The 20,917-nt window shown below is 39.3% G+C and overlaps 2 protein-coding genes and 1 pseudogene across 2 annotated transcripts in view; 1 reads left to right on the forward strand and 2 right to left on the reverse strand.

Annotated features, from left to right (window-relative positions):
- Window positions 1-2,589, reverse strand: part of PCYT1A (phosphate cytidylyltransferase 1A, choline) — a 51,107-nt gene extending 48,518 nt beyond the window's left edge. The window contains exon 1 of the mRNA XM_019448716.2: window positions 2,571-2,589. The gene's annotated coding sequence lies outside the window, so the exon portion shown is untranslated. The remainder of the gene's footprint in view (window positions 1-2,570) is intronic.
- On the reverse strand, window positions 629-20,444 carry DYNLT2B (dynein light chain Tctex-type 2B). The gene is made up of 5 exons (XM_019448718.2): window positions 20,159-20,444; window positions 17,168-17,301; window positions 12,529-12,598; window positions 2,571-2,634; window positions 629-783 (listed from the first exon to the last, which is right to left on the reverse strand). Exons 1-5 carry the CDS (start codon window positions 20,275-20,277, stop codon window positions 736-738), a joined length of 435 nt encoding a protein of 144 aa, XP_019304263.1. The 5' UTR covers window positions 20,278-20,444; the 3' UTR covers window positions 629-735.
- LOC128777263 (60S ribosomal protein L21-like) lies at window positions 8,897-16,082 on the forward strand (annotated as a pseudogene).
- Window positions 20,445-20,917: the final 473 nt, after the last annotated feature.

Genomic DNA, 20,917 nt, shown 5'->3' on the forward strand with positions numbered 1-20,917 from the left:
GCAGAACATCACCACAAAGACAGTGGGAGTGTGGGTAGTAACAATAATCTCAGAGTCTTAAAGAAGGGCTAATTTCATACAGAACTTGGACAATGTCGCTGACACTGTGGGCAAACCCTGGAAAAAAATCAATGTGTGTTTAACCTAATAAGCTGTGTAAGGTGTAGAGTCGCAATAGCTAAGCAAAAATACTGGATGAGAGATAAAGACAATAATTCAAAATGTATGAAAAAAACTTGATGCACAAATAAATTCATTTCAATGTTATTTATAATAGTAAAAAATTATAATCAGTCCCTTACAAAGGAAATGGCAAAAATAACCAATGTATAACCTAACAGACTAAGTGCAGCTATTAAATTATGCTTATCAAAATCACAACAATGCAAATAAAATGACATGAACCCTGCACATGACACTAGAAGTGAAAAATCAGGGTGCAAAATTGAATATATGATTTTTTTAATCCTGCAAATATAAAAAACACTGGTAGAAAATATACCCAAATATTTACAATTTGGTACAATGTTTGAACAACTGAAATATGGATTCTCCCCACTTTGCAAATACAGTGAGAACATATTACAACAAAAATCAAAACATGAAAATATAAAGCCTAAAACTCAGATTCAGTTGCCAAACTGCCAAATTATCTTTATTTTGTTGAGATATTTAACAGTATAAAAAAGTTCATATTTCTTCATGGTCATTATCTTTATCCAACTTTTCAAAGATTCAATAGTAGAAACAGCCGAATGCCGCTACAACACAGAATAAACTGTCCTAAAAAGCAAGCAAAACAGAAAACACACAAATCCAGAACATTAGTACTAATGAAGGGCTAAGGTAGCATAGGCAACTGAAATTAACATCATCTCAGATCTTTGCCAATTTTCAATCATGAAGGTTTTTTCTTCTTCAATAGACAAAGGGTTTCCAGATTAGAGCCATAAACTTGCTTGCCTCAGGGTAACTACAAAATTGCTTGCTCAAAGGGTAGGATGGGTAAAGAATTAGATTTTTTGAAGGTAGAAGTAAAATGCAAACTAATAAACTTTATGTAATTCGTATTTATAAGTATTCCCATTTTCCCTGATTTATCACAGAAATAAACAATGTATGAAATACCTTGAGTTTCTTGGAGTAAATGCATAACTATATTATAACATCACAGATAAAAATAACAGCACCTTGTCATAAATTCTGGATAAGGGCAAATGGTTTCTGGGTGTCTATTCTTAACTGATAAAATTCATTTATCCATCTTTAACTTGGAATCACAAAATGTTTTCCAAATCCCAGTTAAACTTGTTAAAACAGCTTTTAGGTAATGATTACAGGAGATCCACCTGCCTCAGCAACTCCTGACCAACAAATCTCTCCTCCAGCCTAGTACTACTGGCAGAAAAACAATCTAAACTCAAGTATCTGATTATTAACCAAAGCAAAATTCTTTGGTTAGCTCAGTTCTCTGCCTCCTTGGGTAGAATAACTATGAACTGTGTTCTACAACAGTGCTATCTGTGGTGAGAAATTTGTTTTTGCTTTAATTTTTCAGGCCCTTATGGACTGATGCTTCTGTAAAATACAATAAAAATTAATAAGCACAAAAATGAAATGAAAAAAGAAACATACAAAATACAGCCTAAACATTTTATTATTAGATTTAATCAATACAAATTGCTTTGTCAAATTTCTGTAAGACTTTCTAAACTCTTACACTCTATTTATGTACTTGTTTCATGAAGGACCTGGAAACAGGACAAGGACTAGCACTGGTCTGCGGATCCCACTTTGGCCACTGTTCTACAGTGCCGCCCAGAGTTCTCCTGAGACCCAGTCCAGTTATCCACAGCAATTATAGGCGCAATAACATGTACTTTTCTCTCTCCTGTCTCATGTCCTCATCCTCTATCAGTGCTTCCTGGGATCTCCCCCCAAATAAACAAAATAAGCTCTGAAAATGAGACCTAAATATACACTTGACTCAACAAACTGGACTAAAGATATAGCAGACTAAGTCAGCACCGTAAACCAGGCTCCGAAAAATTATTTTTATTTATTTTTAAAAATGATTCGTAGACATCTATCCCACCAATCTTGCACTCTAAAAGCAGATCCTGGTCATCTTTATTAAGTAATAACTGAAAACTAAAGTTTTAAATTAATTATTTGTTAATGTGAGTATTGTCTGACCTCCCACTGGTTTATAAGCTCTCTACAAGCAGAAACCATGCCTGTCTTATTCATCATTTTATCCCTAGCACCTCTTCTTTGTAGTTAGCCAAGTGCTATATGTCTGTTAGCACTGAATAAACAATCTGATATTCTCAAAATCACACTTATGAAGAGTTATGTCATCAGCACAGCTACAAATCTCCTGGCCTATTAGCAGCACATTAGGTTTCTCCTGCTTCAGTAACATAGTAAAGGAACAGTAAAATCATCTCATCCAGGAGTTTAAGACAAACATCTAAAACTGACGTGTCCTCATATCTTAATAATATTAATTGGATTTGGAATATCCACATGTCCTTGGAAAGGACAGAAAGGCTTCCAAATGGACTTACATTCATGAAAACATCATGAATATAGTTGTCAGTGTCAGCATCCCAGAAACAGCGAGCAGCCATGCTGAAAAGTCAGAGAATGAAGAATTATAAACAATATAACAAGGATCTGGCTTGCATATATTTGCCATGAGCAAAAGTTTTCCTTGATACATTCTTGTAGATCAGTGTTTCCAAACCCTTTCACAGGTTGGCACGCAGAAAATCCTATTTGTATACAGCAGAATATACTGGATAAACCAAGAGGGACAGGAATCATAGATGTCACTGGAGGTGACAGCCCATGGGCTCTCACAGCCTCAGACTCTGGCTGCCTGAAGCTTAAGGGGTCAATACTTTTAAGTCCTTGGTGTTCTGGGTGGGAAGCTCTGTTATAGATTACTTCAGCCAAGATATTTTTGTGGAACTTAAAGAGGAAATTAATACCTAAGAATTATGACTGAAATGAGCTCAATCCTGCAAAATAATATTAAAAAGTAGGTCTAGGAAGGACCAATAGATTATTTAATCCAACCTGATCATTTTGTAGAGTTCCAGAAAAGGACAAACTCTGAACTAGAACTCAATCTTCTAACTACTTCTACACCCAGTATTGTCTGTATTGTCTCTACAGAATTGCTATGCTACCTCTGAATTCTCAAATTGGCCATTCTCCTCTACCCAAATCTTAAGAAAGAATGTTAGGCAAAATAAAAGCCAATTAAAAAAATGGAAACAGGGGTGCCTGGGTAGCTCAGTAGTTAAGCATCCAACTCTTGATTTCAGCTCAGGTCATGATCTCACAGTTCATGAAATCAAGCCCCACGTCAGGCTCTGTGCTGAGCATGGAGTCTGATTGGGATTCTCTCTCCTTTTGCTCCTCTCCCGTGCTCATGCACTCTCTCTCTCTCTCTCAAAATAAACATTTTTTAAAAAATGGAAACAACTATGGGCTGCCTGGCTGACTCAGTCAGTAGAGCATATGACTATTGCTGTTGGGGTTGGGGGTTCGAGCCCCATGTTACATGTAGAGATTAGTTAAAAAATAAATAAAATTTTGAAAAATAAATAAATAATGCAAACAACTTAAATGCACAGTAGTAAGTGGTCGATGAAATTATGGTATTTCATGGTAATGAAATTCTATGCTACCAGCTGCCATTAAAGAGACATTTTACAAAGATCTTTTACAAAGATGTTTACAAACTTTACAAAAATTAAAATACATTCACAATATAAAGTGAAAAAACTAATTATAAATGTTTTACATTTTTATTAACTGTATGTATATGAGTCATCATTACCATTTATTGAGCACTTACTTTGTGCCTGCCACTAGTCCAAGTGCTTCACATGTATTAACTCATTTAATCCTGTGAAGTAGGTACTGTTATTACACTAATTTAGTATATATGGAAACTGAATATTAGAGAAATTAAGTAAACTTGCCCAAGGTCAAACAAATAGTAAATGACAAAGTCTGGCTTTGAACCTAGGCAGTTCAGCTTCAAGTTATAGAGAAAGATAACACATGTACCATATTAATATTGGTTCATTTTTGAAAGTGCTTTTTTAAAGTTTTGCATAGAAGAGTCTCCCATCCTAGTGTTCCACACATTCTTTTTTTTTAAATGTTTATTTATTTATTTTGAGAGAGAAAGAGCACCCGCACAAGCAGCGGGTGGGGCAGAGAGAGAAGACAGAGAATCCCAAGCAGGCTCCACGCTGTCAGTGTGGAGCCCAATGCAGGGCTCAGTTCCACCAACCTTGAGATCATGGCCTGAGCCGAAATCAAGAGTCAGACACCTAACTGAATGAGCCACCCAAGTGCCCCTCACGCATTCTTAAGTGAAAAAAAGTTCCATCTCTTTCCAAACTGCAACAGTAACAATGTGAAATATAATTAACCTACTTAATTCATCACCAACAAGTATCTATTTAGCAGCTACCATATGTCCAAAAGGAGAAAAATCTGTGTCAATCCTCAAATAACTCCCAATTTAATTAGGTGAAAAAAATTAACACACATAAAAAGAATAAGATAATGTATGGTTGATGCTAATTTATCAGTTATTAGGATTCGAAAGTATTGTAAAGTCTGTTTATTCCAAGCCTAATTGTCACATTTGTACTAAATTTGTAGAAGTGCCACAGACATTTAGAGAATTTAGATAGGAGAAAAAGCCAAAAAAGAGTTAATGAAGGATGTGGTACTTAAGCTAAGTAGCCCCAAAGAAGGCAGGAATATAAACATTTACTTAACAAACGTTTATTGAGGGTCTATTACATATGAAGCAAAGTGCTAGGTACAAATGATAAAAAGATGCAAAAAACACAATCCTTGCTTTCAAAATTTGGTCTATATATCATTTGCCAATAAAAGGAACTAGGGACTTCTCAGAGAAATGGCCAATTCTAGGGCCTGGGCTAGAAATGTATAAGACAAACCTGGGACTTCAGGGTCACACCCAAACCCTGGGCTATACATACATACATACATACATACATACATACATACATACATACATAGCTATATTTAAGTGTAAGTATTTGTGTCAATAGGACTGAGAAGTATGATGGAACAGTTTGTAGAGGCCTATGTTCCCCCCAAGATCAGTTAGTGAGGCTGGATTAAGTGAACCAGAATGCAGCTGAAGCAAGTTAAGACCAGGGGAGCCAAAATTCCAGAGAGAGGTGAACTGCTAGGAGGTAAGCGGATATCCTGCATCAGAATTCTCCCTGGGGCATTTGCCAAGTCCAGGCACAGGACTAAAAGCTAAGAAACCAGGCTTTTCCCAGCTAGAGAACCAATTACTGAGGGAAAAAGAAACCAGCAGGACTGCTGGCAGCTAAGAAGATAAAACTGGAGACTTGAGGAACCAAGATCACTGTGAAAAAGGAGAGAGTAGAACTGAGCCTGTCACATGATAGGTTTTCCCCTCAAGACAGGTGCTGAATTTTGAAACTGAAAGCCATGTGTGGTAGGCAAAATAACGCCCTCTCACCAAATGTATCTATGTCCTAATGCCCCAAACCTGTGAATAGCTACACTATACGAGGAAAAAACTCTTATAGATATATTATTAAGGATCCTGAGATGGGGAGATTATCCTGGATTATACAGGTGGGTTCAACGTAATCACACGAGTCCTTAGAAAGGAGGAGGTGGGAGGGTCAGAGTCAGAGAAATATTTGAAGATGCTATGCTGCTGGCTTTGAAGATGGAGGAAGGGTTTACAAGCTAAAGAATGCAGGCAATCTCTAGAAGTGGGAACAGGCAAAAGAAGGGATTCTCCCCTAGAGCTTCCAGAAGGAATGCAGTCTTTCCAAAGACTGAATTTTCACTGAATGAAACCCGTTTTGGATTTATGATCCCCAGAACTATAAAATAATATTTTTAAGCCACTGGGTTTGTGGTAATTTTTTTCAGTTTGTTTATTTATTTATTTATTTATTTATTTAAGTAATTTCTACACCCAACATGGGGCTCGAACTCACAACCCCGAGATCAAGAGTCGCACACTCTTCCAACTCAGTCAACCAGGCATCTGTGATAATATTTTACAGCAGCAATAGGAAGCTAGTACACTAAGGCAAAAACTTTTGAAGTAAAGAATAGTTTTATGCTGAGGAGACAAGTAAAGAAGTCAGTACCTGATGGGGGTGGGGTCCCATCTGGACAGCTTCTTCAAGAAAGAAGGGTGAACTAAAGGCAGAGGGAGCCTCATCAAAAATGCAACCCAACCTCAACTCTGGTTAGTACCTGGCTGGATTAAGGTAAGCAGTCCATAGTCTATCTGAATGAAAAAGGAAAAGAGTAAACTCTCTCTGGAAGAAAATAATATTATCTGGAGGTTCTATAATTTTTTGACACAATGTCCAGGATTTAAACTAGGCATGCTAACACAGCCACATGAAGGATTACCAAGAAAAAAAAAAATCAACAGAAACAGAATCACACATGATCCAGATACTGGAGTAAGCAGACAGTGACTTTAAAATAACTACTATGACCAAAATGTAAAAAGGGAGGAGAGAGGAAGGATGAAGAACTGGATAAAAAAAAAAATAATTTCATTGGCCTCACTGACCACTACCAGAGAGGTGCTGGAATGCATGGTGCTACTGGCTGGCAGTCAGAGCTGTGACCAGGGCATTTGTGAAATGCACTGAACTGCAAAGAGGAACATGAGTACACTCGAGATGAATCAAATTGCAGCTGCCTCCCAGGAATGCAGCTTAAAGTACCAGCATTCATTGTCAATTTAATTCAGTGCCAGGTGTAGTTCACCAGGAAAGCACTTGCAGATCTAGTTACCTATGAACAAAAGACTTTTTTTTAATGTTTATTTATTTAGTTTTGAAGGTGGGGGGAGGCAGAGAGAAAGGGAGACACTGACTCTTAAGCAGGCTCCACACCCAGCACGGAGCCCAATGCAGAGCTTGATCTCATGACGGGGAGATCATGACCTGAGCCAAAAGCAAGAGTTGGACAGTTGAGGCGCTCAGTTGGTTAAGTATCTGACTCTTGATTTTGACTCAGGTCAGGATCTCACAGTTCATGGGGTCAAGCCCCATGTCAAGCCCTGTGTCAGGCTCTGCGCTGACAGTGTGGTGACAGGAAGGATTTGCTGCTGCCTTGAGTGACGGGAAGGAGCCTGAAGGCATATTTTCCAGAGTGGTGCAGTATCACGGAGGGGGGTTCCAACACTGCCTGCCCTTCGCAGCTGAGTGTCTTAGGAAAAGGTTTCTTCCCCGCTGATGATCACAATAACTAAAATAGGGGCTAGAAATTATTTGCCAATAGTGTGTAAGTTTGATCAGCAATTATATTAATTTACATTTTAGTAATAGGAGTGAGAGCAAGGCCCCTTCTGCCCTTGTGACAGATTCAGAAATCTCTTTCACAGAATGTGCAAATAATGCTCGTGTAGTATTAAAAAGTAATAATAATTTCACTAGAGAATTGGAATCTATAAAAAAGAATTAAAATGGATATTCTAGACCTAAAAAATATAATAACTGACGTTAAGAATTCAGTCAGGGGCAAGGCACCTGGATGGCTCAGTCGGTTAAGCGTCCAACCTCGGCTCAGGTCATGATCTTGCTGTTTGTGAGTTCGAGCCCCGCTTTGGGCTCTGTGCTGATAGCTCAGAGCCTGGAGCTTGCTTTGGATTCTGTGTCTCCCTCTCTCTCTGCCCCTCCCCCAATCATGCCCTGTCTCTCTCTGTCTCAAAAATAAACATTAAAAAAAAAAAAAAAAAAGAATTCAGTCAGGGGCACTTGGGTGGCTCAGTCAGTTAACTGTTCAAGGTCAGCTCAAGTCATGACATCACGGTTCGTGGGTTCAAGCCCCACATCAGGCTCTGTGCTGACAGCTCAGAGCCTGGAGCCTACTTCAGATTCTGTGTCTCCCTCTCTCTCTCTGCCCCTCCCCTGCTTGCACTCTGTCTCTCTCTCAAAAATAATTAAACACTGAGAAAAAAAAAAAAAAAAGGAATTCAGTCAGTGAGTTGAATATCAGATTAGATACAACAGAAAAGAGAACACATTAACTGAAAGGTCAACAGAAAAATATCCAAAAGCAGGGCACCTGGGTGCCTCAGTCAGTTAAACATCTGACTCTTGATTTCGGTTCAGGTCATGATCTTACAGTTGTGAGATCTAGCCCCTCATCCGACAGTGGAGAGCCTGCTTGGGATTCTCTCTCTCTGCCCTTCCCCCACACACTCATGCATGCACCTACGCACACACGTTTTCTCTCTCTCCCTCTCTCTCTCTCTCTCCCTCCCAAAAAAGAAAAAAGAAAAAAATATCCAAAAGTAAGTACAGAGAGAAAACACAAAAACTCAGAGAAGAGCATAAAAGACATGTGAAATACAGTAAAAAGAGGATCTCCCTCTATACACAGGTAATTGGAGTCCAAAAGGGACAACAGAAAGCAAACAGAGCAGAAGCAATACTTAAAAAGTTAATGGCCACACTTAGCACCCAGATGTTAGTTTCTAATGCTATTCTCCATAAAATGAACCAGAGCTCCTTGGAGAAATGGCTAATTCTAGGGCTGGTGCAGGGAATGAATAAGATGAAGCAGCTTACAGTGCCAGTAAGTAAAGAAGTGCTCAAGAAACCCCATAATAATAGTAGGGTGTATCAAAGGGACACAGGAGTCAACTGAAAGAGCTGCCAATGACCGAAGCTAGAACACTGAGTAATAAATAAGGTACAATTAGTAAATGCCAGAAAGTAAGTAACTCTCCAGGAAAAAACAAACCAATTTCTTTAACAATTAAATGGCAATATAAAAAAAAATGAGAAAATGAGATAAAAGAGGGAGTAACCTCCTAGTAATTCGCCAAAATGACCAACACAAAAGGAAGGAGGAGGGGTACTCGCTATATGTTCTCTAGGCCTTTTAGAAAACATGGAGTTGTTCCTTTGGCAACATACATGCCAATCTACAAGAAAGGTGATATTGTGGACATCAAGGGAATGGGAACTTTTCAAAAAGGAATGTGGCACAAATGTTACTGTGGCAAAACTGGAAGAGTCTACAATGTTACCCACCATGCTGTTGGCATTGTTGTAAACAAACAAGGGCAAGATTCTTGCTAAGAGAATTCATGTACATATTGAGCGCATTAAGCACTCAAAGAGTCAAGACAGCTTCCTGAACCGTGTGAAGGAAAATGATCAGGAAAAGAAAGAAGCCAAGGAGAAAAGCACTTGGGTTCAACTGAAGTGCCAGCCTGCCCCACCCAGAGATGCACATTTTGTGAGAACCAATGGATCGGAGCCTGAGCTCCTGGAGCCCATTCACTATGAATTCATGGCATGATAAATATATTAAAAAAAAAAAAAAAAAGACCTCAAGACTAAAAATGTTACTCTTAATTGAGTAGAAGTGTGGTGTCCTCTCCCCCAAAGAAATATTCAAAGCAAACTTTGTGTCCAAATTCATTGGATGATGTCTTTATTCAAATTTGGTGGGTTTTGGGGCACCTGAGTGGCTCAGTTGGTTAAGCTTCTGACTTTGGCTTAGGTCACGATCTTGCAGTCCATGAGTTCGAAACCTGAGTCAGGCTTTGTGCTGACAGCTCAGAGCCCGGAGCCTGCTTTGGATTCTGTGTCTCCCCCCGCCCCCCCGCCCCTGCCCTCCCCTGCTCATGCTCACTCTCTCTCTCTCTCTCTCTCAAAAATAAACATTAAAAAAAAAAGAGAGATGTATCAACTAAATGCAATGTGTGAACTTTATCTGAATCCTGATCTGAACAAATTGTAAAAAAAAAAATACACATACATAAATACATACACTTAAATACATATTCATATATGTATACAGTGACCCTTAAAAAACCTGGGCTGAAATGCACAGGTCCACTTATGTGCAGATGTTTTTTCAATAAATACAGTACAGTACAGTACTGTAAATGTATTTTCTCTCTTATAATTTTGTTAGTAACATTTTATTTTCTCTAGCTTACTTTATTATAAGAATACAGTATATAATACCTATATAAAACATGTGTTAATCGACTGTTTACGTTATCATTAAGGCTTCCAATCAATAATAGGCTATTAGTAGTTAAGTATTGGGGGAGTCAAAGTTATATGCATATACAAAAAGTTATTTTTGATTGTGCAGGGGTTGGCACTACTAACCTCCACATGGTGCACAAGAGTCAACTATATATGAGACAACTGGGGATATTTGAACACTAACTGAATATTTTGTAATATTCAGGACTGGCAATATTTTAGATGTGATATTTTATTATGTTAAAAATGGTCTTTAGGGCATCTGGGTGGCTCAGTGGGTTAAGCATCCTACTCTTGATTTTGGCTCAAGTCATAATCTCATGCTTCGTGGGTTCGAGCCCCGCATTGGGCTCTGTGCTGACAGTGCAGAGACTGCTTGAGATTCTCTCTCTCCCCCTCTCTCTGCCCCTCACGCTCTCTCTCTCTCTCTCTCAAAATAAATAAACATTTTTAAAAAATAAATAAAATAAAAAGGGTCTTTAAATTTTAGAGATATCATATATTGTTGTATTTACAAATGAAAGGTATGATGACTGGAATTTGCTTCAAAATAATCTGATGGGACAGGGAGAGTAGGCAGAGGGATAAATAAAACAGTATCTGTATGGGCTTATAAACGTTGAAGCTAAATGACAGAAAAATGGGAGTTCCTTAGTCCCTGTACTTCTGCATATGTTTGAAATTTTAGATGATAAAGGTTTTAAAAAAGGAGGGAGGGAGGCCTTGAATGCTACGCTTTAGAATTTGGCCTTATCACGTTTAACAAAGTCAATCACAACCAGTTCAAGGAGTTTATACCTGACAGGGTTTAAAATAAACTCTAAAGAGTTCATGGAAAGAAAATGAGGTGTACTCCTGAAAGACTGCTCTAGCTGCAAAATGAAATGCAGAGGAGAGAGATCAGAGTCTGGAAATGCTGATAAGGGGTTGCCAAGTAACCCTGGCATCCAGATTACAGTGCATACAGTAGGAGAGACTAACGGCTAAACAAGACAAAAGAGGACTCCGAGGTTTTAAGCCCGAGTCAACAGAACCTTGGTAATACTGTGAAAGAGAAATTAAAATGTCAGGTTGACTAAAGGAGAAGAAGGGAGAAGAAATTTACACCTGTACAACAAGTTGAAACTGGCGAGATAAACTAGTAAAGTATTTCTTTATGTCTTGGAGGTGAGAAATTCTCCTGAAGCCTTTTGACCAAATGGTAGAGGGCACCACAGTGAAGAGTACTGCACCACGAGCCAGAAAGCTAGGCTCTGTTAGTTAATCTGACACCAGCCAGATAAATAATTTTGGGCAAAATATAGTGATCCTCATAAGTGTCATCTATAAATTCAGGAGAGTGGACAGTAGAAAATATCCATAGTCCCTTCCAAATCCAACATTCCATAGTAAAAATTCTCACTCATAATATATACAAGGGTTTTTTTTTAATTCCTTTAACAAATATTTTAATTTTTTTTTATAAAATACTATACTAAGCACTGTTTGCCAAGGGAAATGTGAGATTAACACTTGGGCACAGGAAAAGAGAGGAAATACAGATTTTGAACTCACTAATACATGAACGACAGTTTGAGGTCATGACAATGAATGAGTTCATTGAAAAAGCATTGAGAAGAGCCCAAGAACAAGAAGTGAGCCTTGAAGAAAGCTCACAGCTGGCGATGTAGGGGAGAAAGGAACCAGGGAAGGAAAGACAATAATCAGTTAGAAAAATAGAAGAGAAACAAGTTAGCTAAGTGACATCAGGGCCAAAAAAAAGAAAAAAAAAAAAAAAGAAAAAGAGTGAATTTTAAGAAATAAAAGCTCAGGGGCACCTGGGTGGCTCAGTAGGTTGAGCATCCAACTTCGGCTCAGGTCATGATCTCACGGTCTGTGAGTTTGAGCCCCGCATCGGGCTCTGTGCTGACAGCTCAGAGCCTGGAGCCTGCTTTGGATTCTGTGTCTCCCTCTCTCTCTGCCCCTCCCCTGCTCATGCTCTCTCTCTCTCTCTCTCTTTCAAAAATAAATAAACATTAAAAAAAAAAAGAAAGAAAGAAATAGAAGCCCAGGCCAAGAATAAGAGGTAAGAAAGGGTTACCAGATATGCTAATAAAGAGATCTCAGACAATGTTAAAGAAATTAATTTAGGAGAATGATAAGAAAAAAAACAGGCAAAAAGCAATTTAGGAAGAAACATATATACATGTTCCCATACTCTCTTTAGGAGCATATAAACATAAACCCTATAGATACGACACAAAGTGTTACCTCACGGAGCTCACCCAGACTTGTCAACCCCACTGTTCAATACCCGGATCTTTTTGGTTCACAGCTGCATTTTGTAATGCTGCCTTTTCCTCTCACTCTCACAAAGACACAATCTTTCTGAATTGTTAGGAGGAGGAATACCTAATAAACATTTAAGAATAAAAACAAGAAGGAAAAACCAACTACTCACAATACTCCTTCACCTCTTTGTTCTCCAATCACTACTTGCACCACCATTTTATATCGGTCAAATCCCATTTCTAGAAAGAAAAATAAGAAGGTTATCTATAAGTAAAAGTGATAAAGGCATAAATAAAAGTGATAAAAGTGATAAATATGATGGTATATTTGCCTAGAAATGGATATAGGCATTCAGTCTATAAGCACTGACTGAGTGGGTTGATAAGTTGGGAGTCAGAGAGACTAGAGGGCAAATTTTACTTGGTGAGTAAGTCAGCTTACCAAGTGTGTAACCTTAGACAAGTTATTTACCTTCTTGGCTTAAGTCTTCCTCATCTGTTAAATGAAAAATATTATTACCTACCCTGGGGGTACACTGTGAGGTGAGATGAGATAAGATATAGTACACTGACCTTAAAAACAAAACTGTCAGTTATTTTACCAGCAAAAAAATGAGTCTATTCGTGAAGGGCACAGAATTACAATTCAGGACATGAAAGCTACAGCAAAACCATTTGCAAGTCCAGAGAACAAAAAAGTCAGTTCTTTTGTAGAGGAAAGGAGGTCATTGGGAGAGCTGTTATAAACAAAAAGTTCATTGGAGTAAATGGGAGTTGAAAGTGTAGTGGCTTTTCATTGCCTGAATTTTAATGGTCTCTCATTGGCTGGTCTGTTGCTAGGCAAGCAGAAAATCTTTCTTTCTCCTGCTAGGGTAGTAAAGTATAGGCTGATAAGGAACCGTATGGTATTAGAGCTCCCCCTTCTGGCCTCCCAACTCCAACATTTTAGTGAGGTTTTGCTTTAGTAATTTTCACAATATGTAAAGCATCTACAACAGTATTGATACATACTAGTTTCTCAATAGATCGCAGCTCCCTTTGTTTCTCTCCTACTCTAAGACAGGTGCTGGTAGGTCCTCAAAACACTGAAATAAATAAGACACTCTTCTTGCCTTAAAGAACTCACAGTAGCTGGGAAGGCAAACATGAAGAATAAAATAAAAATGCAATGTATTAATAATTCCAGGAATGGCATGTCTTTTAGGAACACAGGGCTGGCAGCTCCTTCCTTTGTTTGGACAGTGGGGAAGGGATGACCAGAAAAGGCTTCTTGGAGGATGAGATACACAAGCTGAGTGTTGAAAGACGAGTGGGAATTTACCAGGCAGACAATGTCTCTCCATTTTATGGAGAGGGAATATCATGTGCAAAGGCATAAGCTATGGGATATTTATTTTATTTTAATGTTTATTTCTTTTTGAGAGAGAGAGAGACAAGTGGAGAGGCAGAGAGAGAGGGAGACACAGAATCCAAAGCAGACTCCAGGCTCTGAGCTGTCAGCACAGAGCCCGACTCAGTGCTTGAACTCACAAACTGAGAGATCATGACCTGAGCCAAAGTTGGACGCTTAACTGACTGAGCCACGCAGGCACCCCTAGAGTATGGGATATTTAGAAAACTGTAAGCTGTTCAGTAAGGGAGAAAAGAAAATAACAGTATAAGATTCTGAAGTATAATGGTGTGGCCTAGCACAACTCTGCTGCTTCCCCAAAAACTATACTGCTAAAGCAGCAAAATCCTGAAAATTCTCCCTAACACCAATGGAAAGAAGAAAACTGAATGGGCATCTTTATCTCCCTGCTCTTTTCTAACCAAAGACTAGTGGAAACAGTTGGGGGAAAAAAAAGGAAAAGAAATGGGCAAAGTTGAAACAGAGCCAACTCTGATGAAAGTCTCCAGGATTATATAGTAAATTAGGCAAACAATCTGAAGACCACAGGTCTCCTCCCATGTGAAACATGAACCCTAATTCAGGATACTTAACAAAATCTAGGAGACAGAGCCCAAAACACTGCAGACAGTTCCATGGAACTTCCTCTTTTCTCTACTCATTTCTCTTCCTCCTTTTCTGATACCCACACAGCTAGAATATTATATATACAGCCCTTAAATCATAGTTCTGAGGGAAAAATAAAATAATCTCAGATATAGTGGGAGAGTACAAAAAAAAATCACCTATATTATGTCGAAGCAATTATGAAAAGAGCAAATGAAAAGATCTGAAAACCACACCACATCAGAGTAAAATGGAAAGAAGCCAACTGGCAATATGCAATGATGCAGCAGCAAAAACAAACAAAAGAATAACAAGAAAGAAACACACTGTTTAAAAGACAAAAAAGGGGGCACCTGGGTGGCTCATTCAGTCGGTTAGATGTCCAACTTCAGCTCAGGTCATGACCTCGCAGTCCGTGGGTTCAAGCCCTGCGTCGGGCTCTCTGCTGACAGCACAGAGCCTGGAGCCTGCTCCCAATTCTGTGTCTCTCTCTGCCCCTCCCCTGCTCGTGTTCTTCACAAATGATTCACAGTATAGAACAAAATTAGCTCATAAATTCAACAAAATAAGAACTTAATCAGATTATAAACAGCAGAAAAATGGAAAGGAAGATCACAGCCTGAAGAAACAAACTGAATCCTCACACAGTATCAGTGCAGGCCTAATAAATTAAAAGTGGCAAAGGACAGAACAGACACAAATGAAAATTGAATAACTGGCTTAAGATAATCACAAGTAAATATCAAAGGAAAGGCAAGAAAGTATGGCACAGAAAAGCTAATAGATATGGAAGATAAAGAAGATTCAACATATCAGTATTTATTTTCCTAAAGAAGAGAATCTAATAAATGCAACAGGAAATGTTTTCAGAGATAGAAGAAAATTTTCCTGACATGGAAAAAATAAAATCTGCAGATTTAAAGCTATAAAATTTTCACTACCAAGCCATATTCTAAAAAAGCTATTGAGCATCAAGGTTAAGGATGGGATTCTTTAAGCAGAGGACATCAGGTGGCCTTAGATTTCTCTTCGGTAATATACAATGCCAGAAGATAATGAAAAACAAGTCTACAAGATTCTCAAAAAATAAGTTATTACCTCAAAATATTATATTCATCCAAAACTATTCTGGTTTAAAGGCAAAAGGCAGACATCGTCAGACATGAAAAAACCCAGAGAATGTAGCATTTCTGAGCCCTTCCCGAAAAAATTTACAACAAAATCTCATCAGGTAAGAATTGAACCAAAATAAAGAACTCAGCAATGGAAATGGCATGATAAAAGGACTAAATAGTGAGCAATCATTTCATTTAAATATAGAACAAATGCAAAAAGAGAGAGAGAGAGCGAAAATGAATACTATACCACTATGTGAAATAAGTCTAAGGTATCCTACTGTTGTTAAAGTATTTATTTATCTGTATATATACATAGAAAAGAGTGTGATATGTTCACCTGATATTAATGATTATCATTAAATATTGATATTTAATGTGGTGGTGGCATTTGGGATGATTTTCTAATTTTATGTATTTTTCTATACATTTAACTTTATTTATAATGGACATGTATCTTTTTTTATAATAATTTTAACAGTCAATTTTTATTAAAAAGTGAAAATAAAGGGGCACCTGGCTGGCTTAGTTGGTACAGCATGCAACTCTTGATTTTGAGGTCATGAGTTCAAGCTCCATGTTGGGAACAGAGATTACTTAAATGAATAAATAAATAACTTTTTTAAAAAGTGAAGGGGTGCCTGGGTGGTTCAGTCAGTTAAGAATCTGACTCTTGATTTTGGCTCAGGTCATGATCTTATGGTCGTGTGTTTAAGCCCTGAATCGAGCTCTGTGCTATTAGTGCAGAGCCTGCTTGGGATTCTCTGTTTCCCTCTCTCTCTCTGCCCCTCTCCCACCCATGCACACATGCTCACTCTCCCTCTCTCTCTCAAAAATAAATAAATAAAACTTTTTTTAAAAAGTGAAATAAAAATGCTAATATACAAACAGTAGTGATAGAAATCCACAGAATTTCTATTTTCTTCTTTGTACTTTTATATATTTTTTAATTTCTAAAAACTGAAAAAAATTAAGAAAAAGAAGAAAATACACCAAAATACTAAATAGTAGCTACCTTTGGGTAATGGAATTTTATATAATTTAAAAAAAAATTCATATGTGTATTTTTCTAGACTGTCTAGGTTAGTACAATGAAATATAACTGTTACATAGACATTTCCTTCCCTCCACAAAATGTTATATTTTTAAAAAGGTAGACAGAAAGGACTTTTCAGATGGTATAACATTATTAACAAAAAAAGACAGAGACAGAGACCAAGGGAACAGGGAGAAAAAGCACAAGGTGTGCTCTGTATACGTACAGCTTAAGCAGGAATGGAGAGTTGAGTAGGGCAACTAGTTAATGATTGAGCTGGAGAGATGGGCTGAGGTCAGACAGTGAGGGTATGAACGCCTGCCTAAGAGGCTTGCCTAAGGAACTGATATGTTGGTGAGAAAAACAATCAAGAATGATGGAAGAAAGGAGCCCTTGTAACTTCTGGTCTTTCCCATACTGGAATTTCTCAGACAGTGCTTGCCTACAATGTTTTATTTTACATCTTTACGCTCTCCCATTATCTGCAAAAACCCACATGCATAAAAGTTACCAAATAACTGAGAAGACTAGACACTGAAGAGAAATTTGTGTTTAAAAGAATGCACAGCGTATGACCCTTGTTTAAAGATGGGGAAGGAAACAAATAGGTAAAATTGAATGTTTGAAGGGAACATATCATTTCCAATTACCATCACAATTACCTTTTAATTTATCTTTAACGGTTTCTGATAAACGTTTTGTGAGTTGAGGCATTTCTTCCGGAGAGTATTCAGCATTTGCCAGTTCCTCCTTAAGCACAGCATGGATACAGTCTTTAACCACAGAGGGTCTGAACCTAAATGAAACAGTTTGAACAACTAATTGGTAACTCCAAAACTCCAATTTACCTTCACAGTCCAACTGCCCCCAGCTCTTTGCCACTAAAACAATGTAATCTTCCATTTTCATATTTTTTATTAAAAAAGTGATACAAGCAAATTAAGAAAACAAGTCATATTCCTGATTTATACTTCCAGCCCGGACCTTTCCCCTGAACTTCAGACCACACATTCCAACACATATTCCATCTGGATGTCTAACAGACAACTCAAATTTAATATATCCAACATTAAGCGTTTTTTTTTTTTTTATTTGTTTAATGTTTATTTCTGAGAGAGAGAGAGAGAGCATGAGCGGGGAAGGAGCAGAGAGAGAGAGAGAAGGGGAGACAGAATCGGAAGCAGGTTCCAGGCTCTGAGCTGTCAGCACAGAGCCCAATGTGGGGCTTGAACTCATAAACTGTGAAATCATGACCTGAGCGGAAGGAGGACACTCAACTGACTGAGCCACCCAGATGCCCCCGACATCAAGCTTCTGACCATCTCCCCTCCCCAGAATTGTATCAGTCAATGGTAACTCCATTCTTCCATTTGTTCAGGCCAAAAACCTTGATGTCAGTCTTGCCGTCTTTCTCTCTCACAAAACACATCCTGGTTCATAAGCAAATCTTGCTTAAATCATAAGCAAATCTGAAGCAGTTCTACATTCAGAATAATCTGAAATTCAATCACTCTCACCATCCACTGCCACCAGCTTGGTACCTTTACCTCCTGCCTGGATTACAATGGCTCCTAACAAGTCTCTCTGTCTCTGCGTTTGCTCCCAGATCCTGTTCTCAACATAGCAACTAGATCGGTCCTGTTAAAATATATGTCAGATCATGGCACTTCTCTATTCAAAGATACCCCAGATATTTCCCACCTCACTCAGAGTAAAAGCAGCATCCTAACTATGACTTGTACAGTCCCATATGTCTACCCTACCAAACTCTGACCTTGTTTTTTACTACCTTTCCCACTAGTTCTCTCCACTCTGGCCACACTGGCCTTCCCTATGTTCTTTGATCACACCAGGCATGCCAACCTCAGTGCTTCTGCACTTGCTGTGAACCTCTGCCTGAAGTGCAAGTCTCATTCTATATGCATAGCTACCTCCTCACTTCTTTCAAGTCTTTTTTTCAAAAGTCACCTTCTCTAAAACTTCAAATTGCCCTCCTATCACATCACTTCATAGCTCACTTCCCAGTACTGATTACTATCTCATACACTGTACAGTTCACTTCTGTGTTTATTTTGTTTGTTGTCCTTCTACCCAGCTAGAACGTAAACTCCATGCGAGCAGAAATTTCTATCTGCTTTGTTCACTGTTATATCCCCATTTTTCAGAACGGCACCCAGCACATAGAAAATAAATACTTTTTGGAGTAATGGATTACTGAATAAATGAAGACAGAAAAAAAAATCTCCCCTAATTTCACCACCGTAACAATACCATTAACATTTTTATTGTATTTATCATAGATTACAGCAGTAGGTTCATTTTCTGGGCTATATATTCTATCAGTTGATTTATCTATTACGTCCAAGTGACCAGAATGTTTTAGGTTTTGAGCTTATAATGTGGAATAATATTTGGTAGTATTGGTGGCCCCTTATTACTTCTTAACATTATTTTCTTTGCTCTCTTGCTGCTTATTCTCACAGATGAACTTTAGAATCACTGACAAACTTTCCAGGACTTGATCCGTTCAAAAAGGGGTCTCCCTGTTATTAATAAACATACCATATCTGGTTCTTTTCCTGAAGCCTTTTTCATTCTCAGTGAAATGTTAAAAGTTTTGTTGAAACAAGTCACAAATAATCTCATAGGATTATTCCCACACAATATATATTTGTTAATCTTGTTCTGCTTTTGTTCCGTTTTACAACAGAAATGCAGGCAAATGGCAATCGATGCATTTAGATACTTCTACCAAGATAACTTAACATACAGTTTTATATGTCCATTCGACCCACCATAAAAATGCTGCATGAAATTTTTTATCACATTATAACCAAAGTTCCTGGCTTTCAGTATTTGCCAAGCATTTGATCAGCAACCTGGGCTTTTTTTTTTAACGTATATATATTTTCTCATCTTGTGAAAATGAAGCGAGTGATAGAGTCTACAGCCCTAGCAGACTCTCCCCTGCACTAGACTGTGTACTTCACCTCTGGGAAAGTATCGCGGTGGTGGGCCTAGAACATCCGGATACTATCTGGGTAAGGCTTTATATACATACAGGTCCCGTACCCTGCAAAGGAGTAAGCGTATTCTGGCACACGTTTGCACACAGGAAGCGTGTGGCTGAATGGTATTCTATGCAAGGCTCTTCTTTACTGCTCTTCTCTCTATTCCATCCATCTCCTTTCCTCTGCTCACGTCCCAGGTCTCCTAGAGCCAACCATTCCCACTGCGCTAGCCTCAGGCGCTTCCGACGCCCTAACACTGCAACCGGAGACCGGGTCTTCAGCTGCCAGTAGCAGCTGAAAGCTCAAGAAAAATAGCTTCCCGCCCTTCCTCCCCGCCCACTCCCCGGCTTGCCCGTGCGGCTCCAGACCCAGCCCCTCCCTCCTCTGTCGACTCATCTCTGTACTCCAACCTAACACCTTCTAAGTCCCAGCTCCGCCTCGCCCTCTCCAGCCCCGCCTCTCCTTCTCCAGCCCCGCCCCTCCCTCTCCAGCCCCGCCTCTCTGCCCCAGCCTGCCCCCCCAGCCCCGCCCACTTTGCCGCTCCCCGCGCCCTTTACCGACGCTGAGGCTTCCAGGCGGGCTCTGCCTGCCTGACCTAGCAGTCTCGCAGGTCGCCCCCACCACAACCCGTCCGTTACCCGCCTTTGCTGGAAAACGGGCCGCAAAATATAGGTATTCTCGGACTCCCCTGCGTTCTTCTCGGTCTCAAACAACCCATCGGCCATGCCTATAGACAAGGACGCCGCGGTCTTCGAGGTCATGGCTAGGGCTTCTTGGCCCAGTGTGTCGAGATGAAGGCCTGGCTGGTGGCGGCGCGGGGCTGCGAAACCGTCGCCAGGGCGACAGCACCGCCCTTGGCCCTGACGTAACGCTGCTGCGTGCTCCCAGCGGAGAGGCCCTCCCTTCTCTGCGGGTCCGGCGGCCCTCCCCAGCGCCTGCGCACCAACTGCTGGGCGGAAACTGGCTGAGCTAAGGCGACCCTAGCTTTGGCGCAGAGCTGTTGGAGCCTGTGGGGATCGCAAAGCTCTTCGAAGTTTGTCAGCGTTTATTCACCGCGCTACAATTTTAGGGAATTGACGCGGAACCTAAGGTTCATAGAGATCCAAGGATATAAGGCTATTGGGCGGCAGGGCTCTAAAAAAAGGGCATTCTCACTGTGGCCTGTGGGCAAGGCCAGCCTTCATTTCATTATGCAAGTATTGTGAACGGGTTTTATATTTTTAAATGATCGAAAAAAAAATCAAAAAAATGTTTCGTGACGCGTGAAAACTACACGTGAATTTAACATTTCAGTATCTGTAAAGTTCTGTTGTAACGTAGCTATGCTCGCTTGCACATGTGTGGCCGCTTTTGCACTGTATTGATCGAATTGAGCAGTTGCAACAGAAACCATATGGCCCT

Source organism: Panthera pardus, unplaced genomic scaffold (assembly GCF_024362965.1).
Source record: "Panthera pardus isolate Hobbes unplaced genomic scaffold, ASM2436296v1 HiC_scaffold_16, whole genome shotgun sequence".
NCBI classification, from domain to species: domain Eukaryota; kingdom Metazoa; phylum Chordata; class Mammalia; order Carnivora; family Felidae; genus Panthera; species Panthera pardus.